Source organism: Salvelinus alpinus, chromosome 9 (genome assembly GCF_045679555.1).
Source record: "Salvelinus alpinus chromosome 9, SLU_Salpinus.1, whole genome shotgun sequence".
NCBI classification, from domain to species: domain Eukaryota; kingdom Metazoa; phylum Chordata; class Actinopteri; order Salmoniformes; family Salmonidae; genus Salvelinus; species Salvelinus alpinus.
In genome coordinates, this window is record NC_092094.1 from 61,640,070 (window position 1) to 61,663,228 (window position 23,159).

General features: G+C 46.3%; 1 protein-coding gene across 1 annotated transcript in view; it reads right to left on the reverse strand.

Annotated features, from left to right (window-relative positions):
* Window positions 1-919: 919 nt before the first annotated feature.
* Window positions 920-23,159, reverse strand: part of mrpl23 (mitochondrial ribosomal protein L23) — a 121,958-nt gene continuing 99,718 nt past the window's right edge. Inside the window, exon 5 of the mRNA XM_071326844.1 lies at window positions 920-2,123. Within this exon, the coding sequence (XP_071182945.1) occupies window positions 1,959-2,123 (165 nt within the window). The 3' untranslated portion in view covers window positions 920-1,958. The remainder of the gene's footprint in view (window positions 2,124-23,159) is intronic.

The following is a 23,159-nucleotide window of genomic DNA, read 5'->3' on the forward strand; positions in this document are numbered from 1 at the left end:
AACATTGTGTGAATAAACAGGGAAAGTAGTGCCAGCTGCAGACACTGCTGCACTGCTGGGGGAAATGCATTGTGCTCCCAGTGTTTTATTGGGTATGGGGAGGGAGGAGAGGAAGAGAGGAGGGAGACATAGTTGCTTGGCAAACACCAGAGCCTAGATTTCCCAACTTTCATGTGGGGTCTCTTCAGGAGGTGAGGAGAGCAGAGGGGAATTTGGGCTCGCTCGCTCTTTCCCTCTCCAGCTGCTTCTCTGGACAACCAGGGAGGGATGAGGTGGAGGGAAAAAAGCGTGACAGAGAGAGAAAGAGATGGAGAAAGTTTGGTGGGGGCCTTGTTTTGTTCTAAGTCAAATAGTTTTATAGCTACGCAGGGGGTGTGTGGTTCCAGGCACAACACAATGGCCAACAGGATCAATATTGACATTCTCCTTGGCGATAGTCCGGTTGGCTCGGCGTGGTCAGAGGACTGAGGTATGAAGGACTGGAACCCACATGGACACGCTGCCATTTTGTGGTCACGGCTGGAGGACAGTTTCAGTAAGGCCCTGGGTTTATCCCACAATGGTAGTTCTTAGACAGCCTTGGGAGAGTATACCCGGGCTCTGTCCCAAATGGCATCCACCTCCTTATATAGTGCACTCATCTCGACCAGAGCCTTAGGCTGCCATTTGGGACGTATCCCCTGACCCTCCCTTAAGGCCCCTATTAAGGCCCTATTACCGTAAGTCGGGCTTTCATCCTTCTGGTCCGTTGCCAGCTCGTAGCACAGCTCATTACTTTATCACAATAACTGGACCACTTTGGCACCGCCGTGCTGCATGGGTACTGTGTGTGTGTGGAGCGTGGTATTGGAAGTGCCCAGGTCCAAGGAAAAACACGGCAGTGATCGGCTAAAGAGAGTAAATGTAACAGTAAGCAGAGGCCTGACAGGTTACTTTTTATTAGCTTCTCCTTGTACAGTAGTTCACAGTAAAACACTCACACAGACAGATTGAGGGGAACTGAATCGTACGGTCAAACACTCACACAGACAGATTGAGGGGAACTGAATCGTACGGTCAAACACTCACACAGACAGATTGAGGGGAACTGAATCGTACAGTCAAACACTCACACAGACAGATTGAGGTGCACTGAATCGTACGGTCAAACACTCACACAGACAGATTGAGGTGCACTGAATCGTACGGTCAAACACTCACACAGACAGATTGAGGTGAACTGAATCGTACGGTCAAACACTCACACAGACAGATTGAGGTGAACTGAATCGTACGGTAAAACACTCACACAGACAGATTGAGGTGAACTGAATCGTATTGTCAAACACTCACACAGACAGATTGAGAAGCACTGAAAACACATTCCCCACACAGTAGCCTTGTCCTTCAGGGAGAGGTGGCCAACCCTCCTGTTTGAAAACGACTAGGGGGTGCAGGGTTTTGTTCTAGCTCTGCTCTGACACAACTGATTTGACAGTTGATCAGCAGGATTCAGCTACTCTCATTAAAACAGTGGCTTGTTGAATCGGGTGTGTTTACAGCAGGTTCAGAGCAAAATCCCGGACACCCATTAGTTCTCCAGGAGGAGGGTCGGTCAACACTGGTATAAGTGGTGTTACCTGACAACAGAGAATGTCTCAAATGTTGAAAAACCCTATTTTAATTATTTTCCATTGTAATTTCAGCAATTAATATTATGTCTGAACAGCTATTGGTCACATGTTGCATTCGTACAATGACAGTAGCTCGGTTTCCATCCAATTGGCGACAGATTTTCATACGAATATTCCAAAATCGGCATAAAGAAAAGATGCACATTTTCCCACCAGTGGTGTTTCCACCAAACGGACTTGTTGCGGATACAAATCTGTACATGATGACACACAATATTAACACTCTCTCAAAAACAAACCCACACACCAGCAGTGCATATCTCCTAACGCACACACACTCTCTCTCTAGAGGCCGAACCACTCTGTGACCCCTCCCCTGCGAAGGTCCGGTTTCTGCCTCTGTTTCTCATCCTCCATGAACTTCTCCTGCATCTCCTCCACCGAGCCCTCGGCTGACTTCACATCCTTCTCGGTGAAGATGTCAGGGAACTCAAACGTCTGCTGCTGCACCTGGAGACACAGAGGGAGAGGGTGAGACAGATTCTAGGGTGAGACAGATTCTAGGGTGAGACAGATTCTAGGGTGAGACAGATTCTAGGGTGAATCTGAAATGGCAACTGGCCACCAACCCCTTGTCCCCTAAGCCCTTGGTCTTTACTCACTTAGCCGACAAGACAGGGGGCCATGAGGTGTTACACACAAACGTTTGCGTGCTATAGACCGTAGACACAGACACTAACCAACTCCTTTCTCTATCACCAAAGCTTTCGCTTCTCTCTCCCTCTCAGACATTCTCTCTCCCTCACAGACACAGTCTCTCTCACAGTCTCGCTCTCTCTCCCAGACACAGACAGTCTCTCTCTCTCTCCCAGACACAGACAGTCTCTCTCTCTCTCCCAGACACAGACAGTCTCTCTCTCTCTCCCAGACACAGACAGTCTCTCTCTCTCTCCCAGACACAGACAGTCTCTCTCTCTCTCCCACACACAGGCAGTCTCTCTCTCCCAGCACAGACAGTCTCTCTCTCTCTCTCAGACAGTCTCTCTCTCCCAGACAAAGACAGTCTCTCTCTCCCAGACAGACAGTCTCTCTCTCTCCCAGACAAAGAAAGTCTCTCTCTCCCAGACACAGACAGTCTCTCTCTCTCTCCCACACACAGACAGTCTCTCTCTCTCTCCCACACACAGACAGTCTCTCTCTCTCTCCCACACACAGACAGTCTCTCTCTCTCTCCCACACACAGACAGTCTCTCTCTCTCTCCCACACACAGACAGTCTCTCTCTCTCTCCCACACACAGACAGTCTCTCTCTCTCCCAGACACAGACAGTCTCTCTCTCTGTCCCACACACAGACAGTCTCTCTCTCTCCCAGACAGTCAGTCTCTCTCTCTCCCAGACACAGACAGTCTCTCTCTCTCTCTCTCTCTCTCAGACAGTCTCTCTCTCTCAGACACAGACAGTCTCTCTCTCTCTCCCAGACACAGACAGTCTCTCTCTCTCTCCCAGACACAGACAGTCCCTCTCTCTCTCCCAGACACAGACAGTCTCTCTCTCTCTCCCAGACACAGACAGTCTCTCTCTCTCTCCCAGACACAGACAGTCTCTCTCTCTCTCCCAGACAGACACAGTCTCTCTCTCTCCCAGACAGACACAGTCTCTCTCTCTCCCAGACAGACACAGTCTCTCTCTCTCCGACAGTCTCTCTCTCTCTCAGACAGTCTCTCTCTCTCTCAGACAGTCTCTCTCTCCCAGACACAGACAGTCTCTCTCTCCCAGACACAGACAGTCTCTCTCTCTCTCCCAGACACAGACAGTCTCTCTCTCTCCCAGACACAGACAGTCTCTCTCTCTCCCAGACACAGACAGTCTCTCTCTCTCCCAGACACAGACAGTCTCTCTCTCCCAGACACAGACAGTCTCTCTCTCTCTCCCAGACACAGACAGTCTCTCTCTCTCTCCCAGACACAGACAGTCTCTCTCTCCCAGACACAGACAGTCTCTCTCTCCCAGACACAGACAGTCTCTCTCTCTCCCAGACACAGACAGTCTCTCTCTCTCCCAGACACAGACAGTCTCTCTCTCCCAGACACAGACAGTCTCTCTCTCTCTCTCTCCCAGACACAGACAGTCTCTCTCTCTCTCCCAGACACACAGTCTCTCTCTCTCTCCCAGACACAGACAGTCTCTCTCTCTCTCTCAGACAAAGACAGTCTCTCTCTCCCAGACAAAGACAGTCTCTCTCTCCGACACAGACAGTCTCTCTCTCTCTCCCACACACAGACAGTCTCTCTCTCTCTCCCACACACAGACAGTCTCTCTCTCTCTCTCCCAGACACAGACAGTCTCTCTCTCTCTCCCAGACACAGACAGTCTCTCTCTCTCTCCCAGACACAGACAGTCTCTCTCTCTCTCCCAGACACAGACAGTCTCTCTCTCTCTCCCACACACAGACAGTCTCTCTCTCTCTCCCACACACAGACAGTCTCTCTCTCTCTCCCACACACAGACAGTCTCTCTCTCTCTCCCACACACAGACAGTCTCTCTCTCTCTCTCCCACACACAGTCTCTCTCTCTCTCTCCCAGACACAGTCTCTCTCTCTCTCCCAGACACAGACAGTCCCTCTCTCTCTCTCCCAGACACAGACAGTCCCTCTCTCTCTCTCCCAGACACAGACAGTCCCTCTCTCTCTCCCAGACACAGACAGTCTCTCTCTCCCAGACAGACACAGTCTCTCTCTCTCTCCCAGACAGACACAGTCTCTCTCTCTCTCCCAGACAGACACAGTCTCTCTCTCTCAGACACAGACTCTCTCTCTCAGACAGACAGACACAGTCTCTCAGACACAAGACAGTCTCTCTCTCAGACACAGACAGTCTCTCTCTCTCTCCCACACACAGACAGTCCCTCTCTCTCTCTCCCAGACACAGTCTCTCTCTCTCTCTCCCAGACAGACACAGTCTCTCTCTCTCCCAGACAGACACAGTCTCTCTCTCTCAGACACAGACTCTCTCTCTCAGACACAGACTCTCTCTCTCAGACAGACAGACACAGTCTCTCAGACACAAGACAGTCTCTCTCTCAGACACAAGACAGTCTCTCTCTCAGACACAAGACAGTCTCTCTCTCAGACACAGACAGTCTCTCTCTCAGACACAGACCGTCTCTCTCTCAGACACAGACCGTCTCTCTCTCAGACACAGACCGTCTCTCTCTCAGACACAGACCGTCTCTCTCTCAGACACAGACCGTCTCTCTCTCAGACACAGACAGTCTCTCTCTCTCTCAGACAGACAGTCTCTCTCTCTCTCAGACAGACAGTCTCTCTCTCCCAGACACAGACAGTCTCTCTCTCTCTCTCCCACACACAGTCTCTCTCTCTCTCTCAGACACAGACAGTCTCTCTCTCTCAGACACAGACAGTCTCTCTCTCTCAGACACAGACAGTCTCTCTCTCTCAGACACAGACAGTCTCTCTCTCTCAGACACAGACAGTCTCTCTCTCCCAGACACAGACAGTCTCTCTCTCCCAGACACAGACAGTCTCTCTCTCCCAGACACAGACAGTCTCTCTCTCCCAGACACAGACAGTCTCTCTCTCACAGTCAATTCAATTAAATTTGCTTTATTGGCATGACGTAACAATGTATATATTGCCAAAGCTTACTTTGGATATTTACAATATTAAGATAATAAGATTCAAAATTGTCAACGGGACAACAGTAACAACAATAACCAAGGGTCAAAATAACCATACATTCAACAATGAGCATACAGTAGGTGAAGGATGATTGGTCTGTCAGACACTGTCCCTCATCTTATGGCAGGCAGCAATGTAGTGCGCTGTCAACCCACAGCTCTCTGTATCCTCCCCCAACAGGACGGGTAACCTATCCTCATCAGAGAGGTCTTTGAAACCTTGAATAAGGGTTTCAAATTGGGGAAATGACACTCTAATCGTTTTATATTTTTGACATTTTGTCAGGAAATGCAGCTGTCTCAGGTTCTGCTGTGGTTGCACAGCCTTTCCTCTACAGGGAGCCAGGTTTTCCTGTGTCTACCCTTCTCAATGGCAAGGCTGTGCTCACTGAGCCTGTACTTTGTCAAGGTTTTTCTAAGGTTTTGGATCAGTAACCATGGTCAAATATTTAGCCACGGTGTAGTGTCGATTTAGGGCCAGATAGCACTGCATTTTGCTTTGTGCTTCCCAATAAGCAAGACAGTCTCTCTCACACACACAGAGACTCTCTCACACACACAGAGACTCTCTCTCTCTCACACACACAGAGACTCTCTCTCTCTCACACACACAGAGACTCTCTCTCTCTCACACACAGACACTCTCTCTCTCTCACACACAGACACTCTCTCTCACACACAGACACTCTCTCTCACACACACAGACACTCTCTCACACACAGAGACTCTCTCTCTCTCACACACAGAGACTCTCTCTCTCTCACACACAGAGACTCTCTCTCTCTCACACACAGAGACTCTCTCTCTCTCACACACAGAGACTCTCTCACACACACTCTCTCTCTCTCTCTCACACAAACTCTCTCTCACAGACTCTCCCCCTCTCACACACTCTCTCTCTCTTTCACACACAGAGACTCTCTCTCTCTGTCACACACAGACACTCTCTCTCTCACACACAGAGACTCTCTCTCTCTCACACACAGACACACTCTCTCTCTCACACACAGACACTCTCTCTCTCTCACACACAGACACTCTCTCTCTCTCACACACAGACACTCTCTCTCTCTCACACACAGACACTCTCTCTCTCTCACACACAGACACTCTCTCTCACACACAGACACACTCTCTCTCTCACACATAGACACTCTCTCTCTCTCACACAGACACTCTCTCTCTCACACACAGACACTCTCTCTCTCACACACAGACACTCTCTCTCACACACACAGAGACACTCTCTCTCTCTCACACACACACAGAGACTCTCTCTCTCTCACACACACAGAGACACTCTCTCTCACACACAGAGACTCTCTCACACACACTCTCTCTCTCTCTCTCACGCACACAGAGACTCTCTCACGCATACAGAGACTCTCTCTCTCTCACGCACAGACACTCTCTCTCTCTCACACACAGAGACACTCTCTCTCTCTCACACACAGAGACACTCTCTCTCTCTCTCACAGAGACACTCTCTCTCTCTCTCACACAGAGACACTCTCTCTCTCTCTCACAGAGACACTCTCTCTCTCTCTCTCTCACACAGAGACACTCTCTCTCTCTCACACACAGACACTCTCTCTCTCTCACACACAGACACTCTCTCTCTCTCACACACAGACACTCTCTCTCTCTCACACACAGACACTCTCTCTCTCTCACACACAGACACTCTCTCTCTCTCACACACATAGACTCTCTCTCTCTCACACACAGAGACTCTCTCTCTCACACACACAGACACTCTCTCTCTCACACACACAGAGACACTCTCTCTCTCTCACACACACAGACTCTCTCTCTCTCTCACACACACAGAGACACTCTCTCTCTCTCACACACACACAGAGACACTCTCTCTCTCTCACACACACAGAGACACTCTCTCTCTCTCACACACAGAGACACTCTCTCTCTCTCACACACAGAGACACTCTCTCTCTCACACAGAGACACTCTCTCTCTCACACAGAGACACTCTCTCTCTCTCACACACACAGAGACACTCTCTCTCTCTCACACACACAGAGACACTCTCTCTCTCACACACACACAGAGACACTCTCTCTCTCTCACACACACACAGAGACACTCTCTCTCTCTCACACACACAGAGACACTCTCTCTCTCTCACACACACAGAGACACTCTCTCTCTCTCACACACACACAGAGACACTCTCTCTCACAGACACACAGAGACACTCTCTCTCTCACAGACACTCTCTCTCTCTCTCACTCACACAGAGACACTCTCTCTCTCACACACAGACACTCTCACACACAGACTCTCTCTCACACAGACTCTCTCTCACACAGACTCTCTCTCTCTCACACACACACAGACGCTCTCTCTCTCACACACACAGACTCTCTCTCTCTCTCACAAACAGACTCTCTCTGTCACACACACACTCTCTCTCTCTCTCTCTCTCTCAAACACAGAGACTCTCTCTCTCTCTCACACACAGAGACTCTCTCTCTCTCTCACACACAGAGACTCTCTCTCTCTCACACACACAGAGACTCTCTCTCTCTCACACACACAGAGACTCTCTCACACACACAGAGACTCTCTCTCTCTCTCTCACACACACAGAGACTCTCTCACACACAGAGAGACTCTCTCTCTCTCACACACAGAGACTCTCTCTCTCTCACACACAGAGACTCTCTCTCTCTCACACACAGAGACTCTCTCTCTCTCACACACAGAGACTCTCTCTCTCTCACACACAGAGACTCTCTCTCTCACACACAGAGACTCTCTCTCTCTCACACACAGAGACTCTCTCTCTCTCACACACAGAGACTCTCTCTCTCTCACACACACACTCTCTCTCACACACACAGACACTCTCTCTCTCTCACACACATACTCTCTCTCACACACACATACTCTCTCTCAGACACAGAGACTCTCTCTCTCTCAGACACTCTCTCTCTCTCACACACACAGAGACACTCTCTCTCTCTCACACACACACAGAGACACTCTCTCTCACAGACACACAGAGACACTCTCTCTCTCACAGACACTCTCTCTCTCTCTCACTCACACAGAGACACTCTCTCTCTCACACACAGACACTCTCACACACAGACTCTCTCTCACACAGACTCTCTCTCACACAGACTCTCTCTCACACAGACTCTCTCTCTCTCACACACACACAGACGCTCTCTCACACAGACTCTCTCTCACACAGACTCTCTCTCTCTCACACACACACAGACGCTCTCTCTCTCACACACACAGACTCTCTCTCTCTCTCACACACAGACTCTCTCTCTGTCACACACACACTCTCTCTCTCTCTCTCTCAAACACAGAGACTCTCTCTCTCTCTCACACACAGAGACTCTCTCTCTCTCTCACACACAGAGACTCTCTCTCTCTCACACACACAGAGACTCTCTCTCTCTCACACACACAGAGACTCTCTCACACACAGAGAGACTCTCTCTCTCTCACACACAGAGACTCTCTCACACACAGAGAGACTCTCTCTCTCTCACACACAGAGACTCTCTCTCTCTCACACACAGAGACTCTCTCTCTCTCACACACAGAGACTCTCTCTCTCTCACACACAGAGACTCTCTCTCTCTCACACACAGAGACTCTCTCTCTCTCACACACAGAGACTCTCTCTCTCTCACACACAGAGACTCTCTCTCACACACAGAGACTCTCTCTCTCACACACAGAGACTCTCTCTCTCTCACACACAGAGACTCTCTCTCTCTCACACACAGAGACTCTCTCTCTCTCACACACACACTCTCTCTCACACACACAGACACTCTCTCTCTCTCACACACATACTCTCTCTCACACACACATACTCTCTCTCACACACAGAGACTCTCTCTCAGACACAGAGACTCTCTCTCAGACACAGAGACTCTCTCTCTCTCAGACACTCTCTCTCTCTCACACACACAGAGACTCTCTCTCTCTCACACACACAGAGACTCTCTCTCACACACACAGATACTCTCTCTCTCTCACACACACAGAGACTCTCTCTCTCTCACACACACAGAGACTCTCTCACACACAGAGACTCTCTCTCTCAGACACAGAGACTCTCTCTCTCTCACACACACAGAGACTCTCTCTCTCTCTCACACACAGAGACTCTCTCTCTCTCACACACAGAGACTCTCTCTCTCTCACACACACAGAGACTCTCTCTCTCTCACACACACAGAGACTCTCTCTGTCTCACACACACAGAGACTCTCTCACACACACAGAGACTCTCTCTCTCTCACACACACACAGAGACTCTCTCTCTCTCACACACACACAGAGACTCTCTCTCACACACACAGAGACTCTCTCTCTCTCACACAGAGACTCTCTCTCTCTCACACACAGAGACTCTCTCTCTCTCACACACAGAGACTCTCTCTCTCTCACACACAGAGACTCTCTCTCTCTCACACACAGAGACTCTCTCTCTCTCACACACAGAGACTCTCTCTCTCTCACACACAGAGACTCTCTCTCTCTCACACACAGAGACTCTCTCTCTCTCACACACAGAGACTCTCTCTCTCTCACACACAGAGACTCTCTCTCTCTCTCACACACAGAGACTCTCTCTCTCACACACAGAGACTCTCTCTCTCTCACACAGAGACTCTCTCTCTCTCACACACAGAGACTCTCTCTCTCTCACACACACACACTCTCTCTCACACACACAGACACTCTCTCTCTCTCACACACATACTCTCTCTCACACACATACTCTCTCTCAGACACAGAGACTCTCTCTCTCTCAGACACTCTCTCTCTCTGACACTCTCTCTCTCTCACACACACAGAGACTCTCTCTCTCTCACACACACAGAGACTCTCTCTCACACACACAGAGACTCTCTCTCTCTCAAACACACAGAGACTCTCTCTCTCTCACACACACAGAGACTCTCTCACACACAGAGACTCTCTCTCTCTCTCTCTCTCTCAGACACAGAAACTCTCTCTCTCTCACACACACAGAGACTCTCTCTCTCTCTCACACACAGAGACTCTCTCTCTCTCACACACAGAGACTCTCTCTCTCTCACACACACAGAGACTCTCTCTCTCTCACACACACAGAGACTCTCTCTCTCTCACACACACAGAGACTCTCTCTCTCTCACACACACAGAGACTCTCTCTCTCTCACACACACAGAGACTCTCTCTCTCTCACACACACAGAGACTCTCTCACACACACAGAGACTCTCTCACACACACAGAGACTCTCACACACAGAGACTCTCTCTCTCTCACACACACACAGAGACTCTCTCTCTCACACACACACAGAGACTCTCTCTCTCTCACACACACACAGAGACTCTCTCTCACACACACACACACACAGAGACTCTCTCACACACAGAGACTCTCTCACACACAGAGACTCTCTCTCTCTCACACACAGAGACTCTCTCTCTCTCACACACAGAGACTCTCTCTCTCTCACACACAGAAACTCTCTCTCTCTCACACACAGAGACTCTCTCTCTCTCACACACACAGAGACTCTCTCTCTCACACACAGAGACTCTCTCTCTCACACACAGAGACTCTCTCTCTCTCACACACAGAGACTCTCTCTCTCTCACACACAGAGACTCTCTCTCTCTCACACACACAGAGACTCTCTCTCTCTCACACACAGAGACTATCTCTCTCTCACACACAGAGACTCTCTCTCTCTCACACACACAGAGACTCTCACACACACAGAGACTCTCTCACACACACAGAGACTCTCACACACAGAGACTCTCTCTCTCTCACACACACACAGAGACTCTCTCTCAAATTCAAATTCAAATTCAAGCTGCTTTATTGGCATGAAAAACATTGTGTCAATATTGCCAAAGCAACAATGTATACAATATACATTGTAATACAATTAAAACAATGACAAATAATAATATAGAATGGCAGTAAATAATAATACAAAATTAAATATAAAAAATAGTAACAATAAAATGGTAACAGTCAATAGTCGAATGTAATGTATGGTGTAATGCACCACTACCACCACCACTATCATTAAACTGCTATCATTACCATTACCACCCATACCATTACTATTTGGAATGATAAACAACAATAATAATACTAATAACAATAACAGTAATAACAATAACAGTCATAATAAGTAAGTTACTGCTTACTATGCAGATGTTATTATTCAGTGTCCCTCAGGCTATGGCAGGCAAATACATATTTGGCTGCAAGAGGAGCCATTGCTCCTTCGCCCATGAGTATTTTTAGTTTTTCCTCTGGGTTTAATAAGTTAAAATTTGGAATAAATGTAGTCATTTCTGTGAATAATGAATCTCTTGGTGAGGAATATTTATCACAGTAAAGGAGAAAGTGCATCTCTGTTTCTACCTCCCCTGTCGTGCAGTGACCACATACACGCTCCTCTTTGGGTAGCCATGTCTTTTTATGTCTGCCGGTTTCTATTGCCAATCGGTGGTCACTCAGCCTGTACTTGGTAAGGATCTGTCTCTGCTTCGAATCTCTGACAGAGTAGAGATATTCAGCCAATTCATATTCTCTGTTTAGGGTCAGATAGCAATTTAGTCGGCTTTAGGATTTTGTTTCGTTTTTCCAATGTTGTAAATATGAGTCCTTTGATTGGTTCATGATTTTGTTTATTGGAATTCTTTCTTTTGAAGCAGTGCTGGTGTCAGCTTGGTTGGTTAGGTCCAACACCAGCTGACTGAGAGGGCTCGTTTCTGGGCTCAGTTCTTGGGTTTGAAGTGCTTTAAATTGCAGACTCGAATTTGGACTTGAATTTAGATGTAGCCAAAATTTTAATGATCTTTTCTGTATTTTCATTATTACTGGAAAGCGGCCCAATTCTGCCCTACATGCATTAGTTGGTGTATTTCTCTGGACTTGTAGGATTTTCCGACAGAATTCTGCATGTAGGGTTTCAATTGGATGTTTGTCCCACATTTTAAAGTCCAGTTTATTGAGTGGCCCCCAAACCTCACTTCCGTAAAGAGCTATTGGTAGGATTACACTGTCAAATATTTTGGTCCAAATTCTAATTGGGATGTTGATTTTGAATAATTTCATTTTTATTGCATACAATGCTCTGCGGGCTTTTTCTTTGAGTGCATTCACTGCCATATTAAAGTTTCCCGATGCAGATATGGTCAGACCAAGGTAGGTGTAATTTTTTGTGTGTTCAATTATGGTGTTGTTCAGGGTGAATTTATATTTGTGTTTCTGACATCTGTTTTGTTTTTGGAAAATCATGATTTTAGTTTTTGGGAAATTTACTGCCAGGGCCCAATTATGGCAATATTGCTCTAGAATATTAATGTTCTGTTGAAGACCTTCTTTGGTTGGTGATAGAAGTACCAAGTCATCAGCATATAGCAGGTATTTCACCTCTGTGTCAAATAGTGTGAGTCCTGGGGCTGGAGAATGGTCCAACATGTCTGCTAATTCATTGATATAAATGTTGAAAAGATTTGGACTCAAACTACAGCCTTGTCTCACACCTCGACATTGTGAAAAGAATTTCTCACACACACAGAGACTCTCTCTCTCTCACACACACAGAGACTCTCTCACACACACAGAGACTATCACACACAGAGACTCTCTCTCTCTCACACACACACAGAGACTCTCTCTCTCTCTCTCACACACACACAGAGACTCTCTCTCTCTCACACACACACACACAGAGACTCTCTCTCACACACACACAGAGACTCTCTCACACACAGAGACTCTCTCTCTCTCACACACAGAGACTCTCTCTCTCTCACACACAGAGACTCTCTCTCACACACAGAGACTCTCTCTCTCTCACACAGAGACTCTCTCTCTCTCACACACAGAGACTCTCTCTCTCTCACACACAGAGACTCTCTCTCTCTCACACACAGAGACTCTCTCTCTCACACACACACAGAGACTCTCTCTCACACACACACACACAGAGACTCTCTCTCACACACACACACACACAGAGACTCTCTCTCTCACACACACAGAGACTCTCTCACACACAGAGACTCTCTCTCTCTCACACACAGAGACTCTCTCTCTCTCACACACAGAGACTCTCTCTCTCTCACACACAGAGACTCTCTCTCTCACACACAGAGACTCTCTCTCTCTCACACACAGAGACTCTCACACACAGAGACTCTCTCTCACACACAGAGACTCTCTCTCACACACAGAGACTCTCTCTCTCACACACAGAGACTCTCTCTCTCACACACAGAGACTCTCTCTCTCTCACACACAGACTCTCTCTCTCTCACACACAGAGACTCTCTCTCTCTCTCACACACACACTCTCTCTCACACACACAGACACTCTCTCTCTCTCACACACATACTCTCTCTCACACACACATACTCTCTCTCACACACACATACTCTCTCTCACACACAGAGACTCTCTCTCAGACACAGAGACTCTCTCTCTCTCAGACACTCTCTCTCTCTCACACACACAGAGACTCTCTCTCTCTCACACACACAGAGACTCTCTCTCTCTCACACACACAGAGACTCTCTCTCACACACACAGAGACTCTCTCTCTCTCACACACACAGAGACTCTCTCTCTCTCAGACACAGAGACTCTCTCTCTCTCAGACACAGAGACTCTCTCTCTCTCTCACACACAGAGACTCTCACTCTCTCACACACAGAGACTCTCTCTCTCTCACACACACAGAGACTCTCTCTCTCTCACACACACAGAGACTCTCTCACGCACACAGAGACTATCACACACAGAGACTCTCTCTCTCTCACACACACACAGAGACTCTCTCTCTCTCACACACACACAGAGACTCTCTCTCTCTCACACACACACAGAGACTCTCTCTCACACACACACAGAGACTCTCTCACACACAGAGACTCTCTCTCTCTCACACACAGAGACTCTCTCTCTCTCACACACACAGAGACTCTCTCTCTCTCACACACAGAGACTCTCTCTCACACACAGAGACTCTCTCTCTCTCACACACAGAGACTCTCTCTCTCTCACACACAGAGACTCTCTCTCTCTCACACACAGAGACTCTCTCTCTCTCACACACAGAGACTCTCTCTCTCTCACACACAGAGACTCTCTCTCTCTCTCACACACAGAGACTCTCTCTCTCTCTCACACACAGAGACTATCTCTCTCTCACACACAGAGACTCTCTCTCTCTCTCTCACACACACTCTCTCTCTCTCACACACAAACACTCTCTCTCTCTCACACACATACTCTCTCTCACACACATACTCTCTCTCACACACAGAGACTCTCTCTCACACACAGAGACTCTCTCTCACACACAGAGACTCTCTCTCACACACAGAGACTCTCTCTCAGACACAGAGACTCTCTCTCTCTCAGACACTCTCTCTCTCTCAGACACAGAGACTCTCTCTCTCTCTCTCTCAGACACAGAGACTCTCTCTCTCTCACACACAGAGACTCTCTCTCACACACAGAGACTCTCTCTCTCTCAGACACAGAGACTCTCTCTCTCTCACACACACAGAGACTCTCTCACACACACACAGAGACTCTCTCACACACACAGAGACTCTCTCTCTCACACACAGAGACTCTCTCTCTCACACACAGAGACTCTCTCTCTCACACACAGAGACTCTCTCTCTCTCACACACAGAGACTCTCTCTCTCACACACAGAGACTCTCTCTCTCACACACAGAGACTCTCTCTCTCTCACACACAGAGACTCTCTCTCTCTCACACAGAGACTCTCTCTCTCTCACACAGAGACTCTCTCTCTCTCACACACAGAGACTCTCTCTCTCACACACAGAGACTCTCTCTCACACACAGACTCTCTCTCTCTCACACACAGAGACTCTCTCACACACACACATTCTCTCGCTCTCAATTCAATTCAATTCAATTTGCTTTATTGGCATGACGTAACAATGTACATTGCCAAAGCTTATTTTGGATATTTACAATATAAAAATGAGAATCAAAATTGTCAACGGGACAACAGTAACAACAATAACCAAGGGACAGTCAATTCAATTCAATTCGCTTTATTGGCATGACGTAACAATGTACATTGCCAAAGCTTATTTTGGATATTTACAATATAAAAATGAGAATCAAAATTGTCAACGGGACAACAATAACCATACATTCAACAATAACATGTGCAATAATACATGTGCAGGTTGGTCTGTCAGACACTGTCCCTCAACTTATGGCAGGCAGCAATGTAGTGCGCTGCCAACCCACAGCTCTCTGCGTCCTCCCCCAACAGGACGGGTAGCCTATCCTCATCAGAGAGGTCTTTGAAACCTTCAATAAGGGTTTCAAATTTGGGAAAATGACACTAATTGTTTTATATTTTTGACATTTTGTCAGGGAATGCAGCTCTGTCTCAGGTTCTGCTGTTGTGCAGTGGTTGCACAGCCTTTCCTCTACAGGGAGCCAGGTTTTCCTGTGTCTACCCTTCTCAATGGCAAGGCTGTGCTCACTGAGCCTGTACTTTGTCAAGGTTTTTCTAAGGTTTTGATCAGTAACCATGGTCAAATAGTTAGCCACGGTGTACTGTCGATTTAGGGCCAGATAGCATTCTAGTTTATTTATTTCTATGTTTTCTATTTTCTTTGTGTTTGGCCGGGTGTGGTTCTCAATCAGAAGCAGCTGTCTATCGTTGTCTCTGATTGAGAATCATACTTAGGTAGCCCTTTTCCCACCTGTGTTTGTGGGTAGTTTTCTGTTTAGTTTAGTTACCTTACAGAACTGTTCGTTTGTCTCTGTTATTTTTGTTCAAGTGTTCTAATTTATTAAAATATTATGAACACGTACTACGCTGCGCTTTGGTCCACTCCTTCTTCGTCAGACGAGCGTTACAGAACTAACCACCACAAGTGGACCAAGCAGCGTGGTGAGGTGGAGAGGGTTCAGGATTCTTGGAAATCCTGGATGGGAAAGGACCTTGGGAGGCAGGCTGGGGAATATCGCCGTCCGAAAGAGGAACTGGAAGCAGCTAAAGCTGAGAGGCGACGGTATGAGGAGGCAAGTCTTCGAACCAGGCACGAGAGGCAGCCCCAATAAAAATGTTGGGTGGACACACGGGTTGGCGAGCGGAGTTGGGGACGGTTCCAGTGCCATGTTTTCCGGTTTTACGCACCGTGCCTTCAGTACAAAGTCATAGCCTGGTGCGTGCAGTACATGCTCTCCGTACCTGCCGCGTAAAGAGGGGTATCCAGCCAGGTAGGGTGGTGCCGGCTCAGCGCTCCTGGTCTCCAGTGCGCCTCCTCGGCCCGGGTTATCCTGCGCCAGCGCTACGATCCCCAGTTCGCCAGGAGAACCCAGTGCGGCCGGTTCCAGCTTCCCGCACGTGCCGGGCTAAAGTGGGCATGCAGCAAAGAGGAGAGGTGCACGTGTTAAGCACCAGATCTCCAGGACTCCCCCCACAGCCCTGTTCGACCTGTGCCTGCGCTCTGGAGGTGCCGGGCTAAAGTGGGCATTCAGCCGGGAGGAGTGGTGCCAGGGATACGCACCAGATCTCCAGTACTCCCCCACAGCCCGGTCCATCCAGTGCCTCCTCCAAGGACCAGGCCTCCAGCGACGATCCCCAGTCCGGAGCCTCCTGCGACGGCCTCCAGTCCGGAGCCTCCAGCGACGTCCCGCTACGAGGGTCCCCAGTCCGGGGCCGGCACCAAAGTGGGGGGAGCCAGAGGCGGAGGGGGGTCTACGTCCCACACCAGAGCCGCCGCAGTAAAGGAAGCCCACCCGGACACTCCCCTTTAGAGTCAGGTTTGGGGGGGTGACAGTACACCCCCCCCGGTGTACTGTCACGCCCTGGCCATAGAGGCTTTTATTCTCTATTTTGGTTAGGCCAGGATGTGACTAGGGTGGGCATTCCAGTTTCTTTATTTCTATGTTTTCTATTTTCTTTGTGTTTGGCCGGGTGTGGTTCTCAATCAGAGGCAGCTGTCTATCGTTGTCTCTGATTGAGAATCATACTTAGGTAGCCTTTTTCCCCACCTGTGTTTGTGGGTAGTTTTCTGTTTAGTTTAGTTACCTTACAGAACTGTTCGTTTGTCTCTTTGTTATTTTTGTTCAAGTCTTCTAATTTATTAAAATATTATGAACACGTATGAACACGCTTTGGTCCACTCCTTCTTCAACAGACGAGCGTTACAGTGCAGGGCTCAGATTACAACCCTGACGAAGGCCCCACCCCTGGTTAAAGAATTCTGTTATTTTCTTGCCAATTTTAATGCTGCACGTATTGCCAGTATACATTGATTTAATTATGTCATATGTTTTACCCCCTACACCACTTTCAATAACTTTGTAGAACAGTCCTGTATGCCAAATAGAATGGAAGTCGATAAAGCAAAGTCTCTATCCCTCTCACACGGACAGTCTCTCTCTCAGACACAGTCTCAGTCTCTCTCTCTCACACACACAGACAGTCTCTCGCTCTCACACAGACAGTCTCTCAGACAGTCTCTCCCCCCCTCTCTCTCACATACAGTCTCACAGTCTTTCTCTCACACACACAGTCTCTCTCTCACACACACACACACCCTCACAGTCTCTCTCTCTCTCACACACACAGTCTCCCTCTCTCTCTCAGGAGGTTATATATTATTTAGTTGGTACGCTACACCAGCACATCTCTGGGCTAGGATGCATTAGGCTCCAGGGCAGTCTGTTACAGCTGTTACAGCTTAAAGTATCTAGCTTACCACGCCTACCTGCCTGTGTGCCTGCAGTTAGGGCTGGGCAATATGGCCTAAAAATCATATCTTGCATGTTGCCAAATTAGTGGATTTTGCTATTTCAGCCACACCTGTTGCTGACAGGTGTATAAAATCAAGCACACAGTCATGCAATCTCCATAGACAAACATTGGCAGTAGAATGGCCTTGCTGAAGAGCTCAGAGACTTTCAACGCGGCAAAAAAGCCCATTGGGCATCTATTACCAGAGCGCTAACAAAATCTGTACAAGCAATAGCGTATTTCCATGGAGGCTGCTAGCTAAAAATGCTAACGAGCACAAACGAAAATAACCAATTGCCAAGACAGGCAAACCAGCACACAGAGTTATACATATATAGGTAGGAGCTACCGAATGTCATTCTTGGTAAGTTAGGACATTTACAAGCGAATGTGAATGAGAGACATTGTGCAAATAAACAACGCTTTGATGCATGCTTCTCTGAAGGAACAACAGCACTGGCTCTAGAGTTGCATTTGTACATGCCTAGATGCTCTGCTCGGAGAAGAGGGGGGGGAGCAGACATGCAGAGACTGGTGAGGGGAAAAAACTAAAGGAAATCAAGATAATAGTGCATTCGTAAATCAAGACCTTTCTTGAGTTGGGCTCTGGGATGGTGCAACTGATGGTTGTTGTGGGGGAAAGGGGTTGAGTGTGTATGTGTGTGTGGGTGTGTGTATCGCACAACTGTTGCGAGGGAGTAAAAGATGTTAGGGACAATATAGGATGATTCACAATAATTGTTTGCTAATATAATAATTGCTTGCCATAATGTCATTTTGGTAACGGCAAGACTGGTGAGAGGTAAAAACCCTTTGCATAAATTGCCTACATTACTACAAATATGAATAGCTAATTATATAAAATACAAATCGAGGTGAGGGCGATGGAAATGCTTTTGACGGTTGATCTGCTTCTGTTCTGTGGGTGGGACTGTGTGCTATTTTCGAAGGATAGGTCCTGGTCTCTCCGGGGCTATGTGATCTGGGGGGGTCAGGGGCGGTCTGCCGGGCATTGGGATGACAACCCAACTCGGGATGAGGAGGGCTTTAAGCGGGTGGAATAGGGGGGACCAATTGGAGGTTTACTTAATAGCAATGCAAATATCATGGTACAGCTATATAGACACTCAATCATCATGTTATTTTTTACTGGTACATTTACAAACATATATTTTGATAAATAGAATTGAAACCTGTGTCTCATTATGGTAAGTGGTGAAATAAGTATAGCCAGTTATAATTGTAATGGCTTAGCAGATAAGAAAAGATGATCAGTATTTACCTGGCAAAAAGAGAATGAATATAATATCTATTGTTTACAGGAAACTCATTCAACAATTTTAGATGAAGTTTTGTGGAAAAAGAACTGGGGTTGGTGGGGTGAAATATATTTCTCCCATGGGCAAAGAAATTCAAAAGGGTTGATGATAATAATTAACAGAAATTTTGATCCAAATGTGCAAATTGTCCAAACAGATCCTCAAGGTAGATGGATGATTTTAAATATGTTATTGGACAATAAACAGATATGGCTTATTAACCAATACTGTCCAAATAATGATGATCCAACCTTCTTTGAAAATATATACAGTGAGGGAAAAAAGTATTTTATCCCCTGCTGATTTTGGACGTTTGCCCACTGACAAAGAAATTATCAGTCTATAATTTTAATGGCAGGTTTATTTGAACAGTGAGAGACAGAATAACAACAAAAAAATCCAGAAAAACACATGTCAAAAATGTTAGAAATTGATTTGCATTTTAATGAGGGAAATAAGTATTTGACCCCCTCTCAATCAGAAAGATTTCTGGCTCCCAGGTGTCTTTTATACAGGTAACGAGCTGAGATTAGGAGCACACTCTTAAAGGGAGTGCTCCTAATCTCAGCTTGTTACCTGTATAAAAGACACTTGTCCACAGAAGCAATCAATCAATCAGATTCCAAACTCTCCACCATGGCCAAGACCAAAGAGCTCTCCAAGACAAGATTGTAGACCTACACAAGGCTGGAATGGGCTACAAGACCATCGCCAAGCAGCTTGGTGAGAAGGTGACAACAGTTGGTGCAATTATTCACAAATGGAAGAAACACAAAAGAACTGTCAATCTCCCTCGGCCTGGGGCTCCATGCAAGATCTGTGAGGAATCAGCCCAGAACTACACGGGAGGATCTTGTCAATGATCTCAAGGCAGCTGGGACCATAGTCATCAAGAAAACAATTGGTAACACACTACGCCGTGAAGGACTGAAATCCTGCAGCGCCCGCAAGGTCCCCTGCTCAAGAAAGCACATATACATGCCCGTCTGAAGTTTTCCAATGAACATCTGAATGATTCAGAGGACAACTGGGTGAAAGTGTTGTGGTCAGATTAGACCAAAATGGAGCTCTTTGGCATCAACTCAACTCGCCGTGTTTGGAGGAGGAGGAATGCTGCCTTTGACCCCAAGAACACCATCCCCACCGTCAAACATGGAGGTGGAAACATTATGCTTTGGGGGTGTTTTTCTGCTAAGGGGACAGGACAACTTCACCACATCAAAGGGACAATGGACGTGGCCATGTACCGTCAAATCTTGGGTGAGAACCTCCTTCCCTCAGCCAGGGCATTGAAAATGGGTCGTGGATGAGTATTCCAGCATGACAATGACCCAAAACACACGGCCAAGGCAACAAAGGAGTGGCTCAAGAAGAAGCACATTAAGGTCCTGGAGTGGCCTAGCCAGTCTCCAGACCTTAATCCCATAGAAAATCTGTGGAGGGAGCTGAAGGTTCGAGTTGCCAAACGTCGAAACCTTAATGACTTGGAGAAGATCTGCAAAGAGGAGTGGGACAAAATCCCTCCTGAGATGTGTGCAAACCGGGTGGCCAACTACAAGAAACGTCTGACCTCTGATTGCCAACAAGGGTTTTGCCACCAAGTACTAAGTCATGTTTTGCAGAGGGGTCAAATACTTATTTCCCTCATTAAAATGCAAATCAATTTATAACATTTTTTACATGCGTTTTTCTGTTGTTATTCTGTTTCTCACTGTTCAAATAAACCTACCATTAAAATTATAGACTGATCATTTCTTTGTCAGTGGGCAAACGTACAAAATCAGCAGGGGATCAAATACTTTTTCCCCTCACTGTATAAGAATTTATCAACTCTACAAGCAACACTAGACTCTATTATTATGGTGGGGGATTTTAATACGGTCTTAAATACCTCTATGGACCGGAAAGGAAATCACACTACAAACTATCACCCCCAGGCACTTAAGAAATTATGAATGTCATGGATATATTGGAATTAGTGGATACATGGAGGCTTAAATACCCTGACCTAGTGAGATATACATGGCTGAGGCTTAATCAAGCTAGTCGTCTTGATTACTTTCTTATGTCATTATCTCTGGCACCAAAAGTTTAAAAAGTGTTGATAGGGGACAGAATGCGAAACCGTCACATAACTGGCATATATATTACTCTTACAGAATTTCCACGTGGGCGAGGATATTGGAAATTGAATCAAGCCTACTGGGTGATTCCTTGTTTATAACAAGGACAGAAGAATTTAGAACTGACATTTTCCCGACATAACATATGTACAACAGATCCCCTTATTGTATGGGACAGTTCTAATTGTTCCTTTAGAGGCCATGCAATTCAGTACTCATCTATAAAACTAAAGCAATTTAGATCAAGAGAGTGCATATTAACAAAGGAAATTGAAGGACTAACAGTACAGATAGATAGCAATAAAAGCTGTACCACAGAGGCACAGAATAAGTTAGAGGAAAAACAAAAAGAAATGGAGGTACTTATTCAAGAAAGATCCAGTGTAATATATTATAAAAAAATTAAGCGAACTAGGTGGAATATGGGGAAGAATGCACCAAATTCTTTTTCAATCTTCAACATAGAAATGGTACCAACGTTTTTTATTGAAACTTGTTACAAATGGAACCACACGATTCACCGAATTATATTTTGAAAGAAGTAAAATACTTTAAGAATATGTTTTCGTTTCAGTCTCCTCCGTCTCCACTAACCGAAGCTAATTGATGGTTTTCTTTTCTATTAATAATGTAAAATTAACATCTGTACAGAAAGACTCATGTGAAGGCAAAATTACAGAGGAACTTCTTGATGCAATTAAAGCCTATGCTGGGAATACTCCAGGGCTGGATGGCATACCAGTGGAAGTATACTAAACTTTTTTTTGTATATACTCAGAGGACCATTATTAGCACTCCTATATAAACGGTAGATTATCAAACATGCAACAAGAAGCTCTGATTTCATTATTACTGAAACAGGATCCAAGTGGAATATATAAAATCCAAAATGGGAAGCCTCTTAAACTTCAGTGTTGTGATGCAAAAATTCTAGCTAAATGCATGGCGCATAAAATTAAAAAGGCATTGTCAGATATTATTCATCCTAATTAGTTTTTTTTACATGAATGAAACCTTGGAGATAATATAAGAGAAGTACTGGAAACAATATAATACTATGAAATATCGGGGGAACCAGGCCTGGTTTTCATAGCTAATTTTGAAAAGGCTTTTGATAAAACTTACGACTGGAGTTTATATATCAATGCCTAGAATATTTCAATTTTGGAGAATCTCTTATAAAATGGGTTAAAGTTATGTATAGTAACCTTAGGTGTAAAATAGTAAATACTCGCTACATCTCAGGAAGTTTTAAACTGTCAAGAGGAGTAAAACAAGGTTGTCCACTATCAACATATCTATTTATTATTGCCATCAAAATGTTAGCTGTTAAAATGAGATCCAACAATAATATTAAGGGATTAGAAATCCATGGCTTAAAAACAAATGTGTCATTGTACGCTGATGATTCATGTTTTCTTTAAAAACCACAATTAGAATCGCTCCACAGCCACATAGAGGATCTAGATACTTTTGCTAACCTCTGGTTTAAAAACAAATTATGATAAGTATGATTTATGACAATGATTACGTATTGGATCACAAAAAAATGCAACTTTACATTACCATGAAGTTTACCAATAA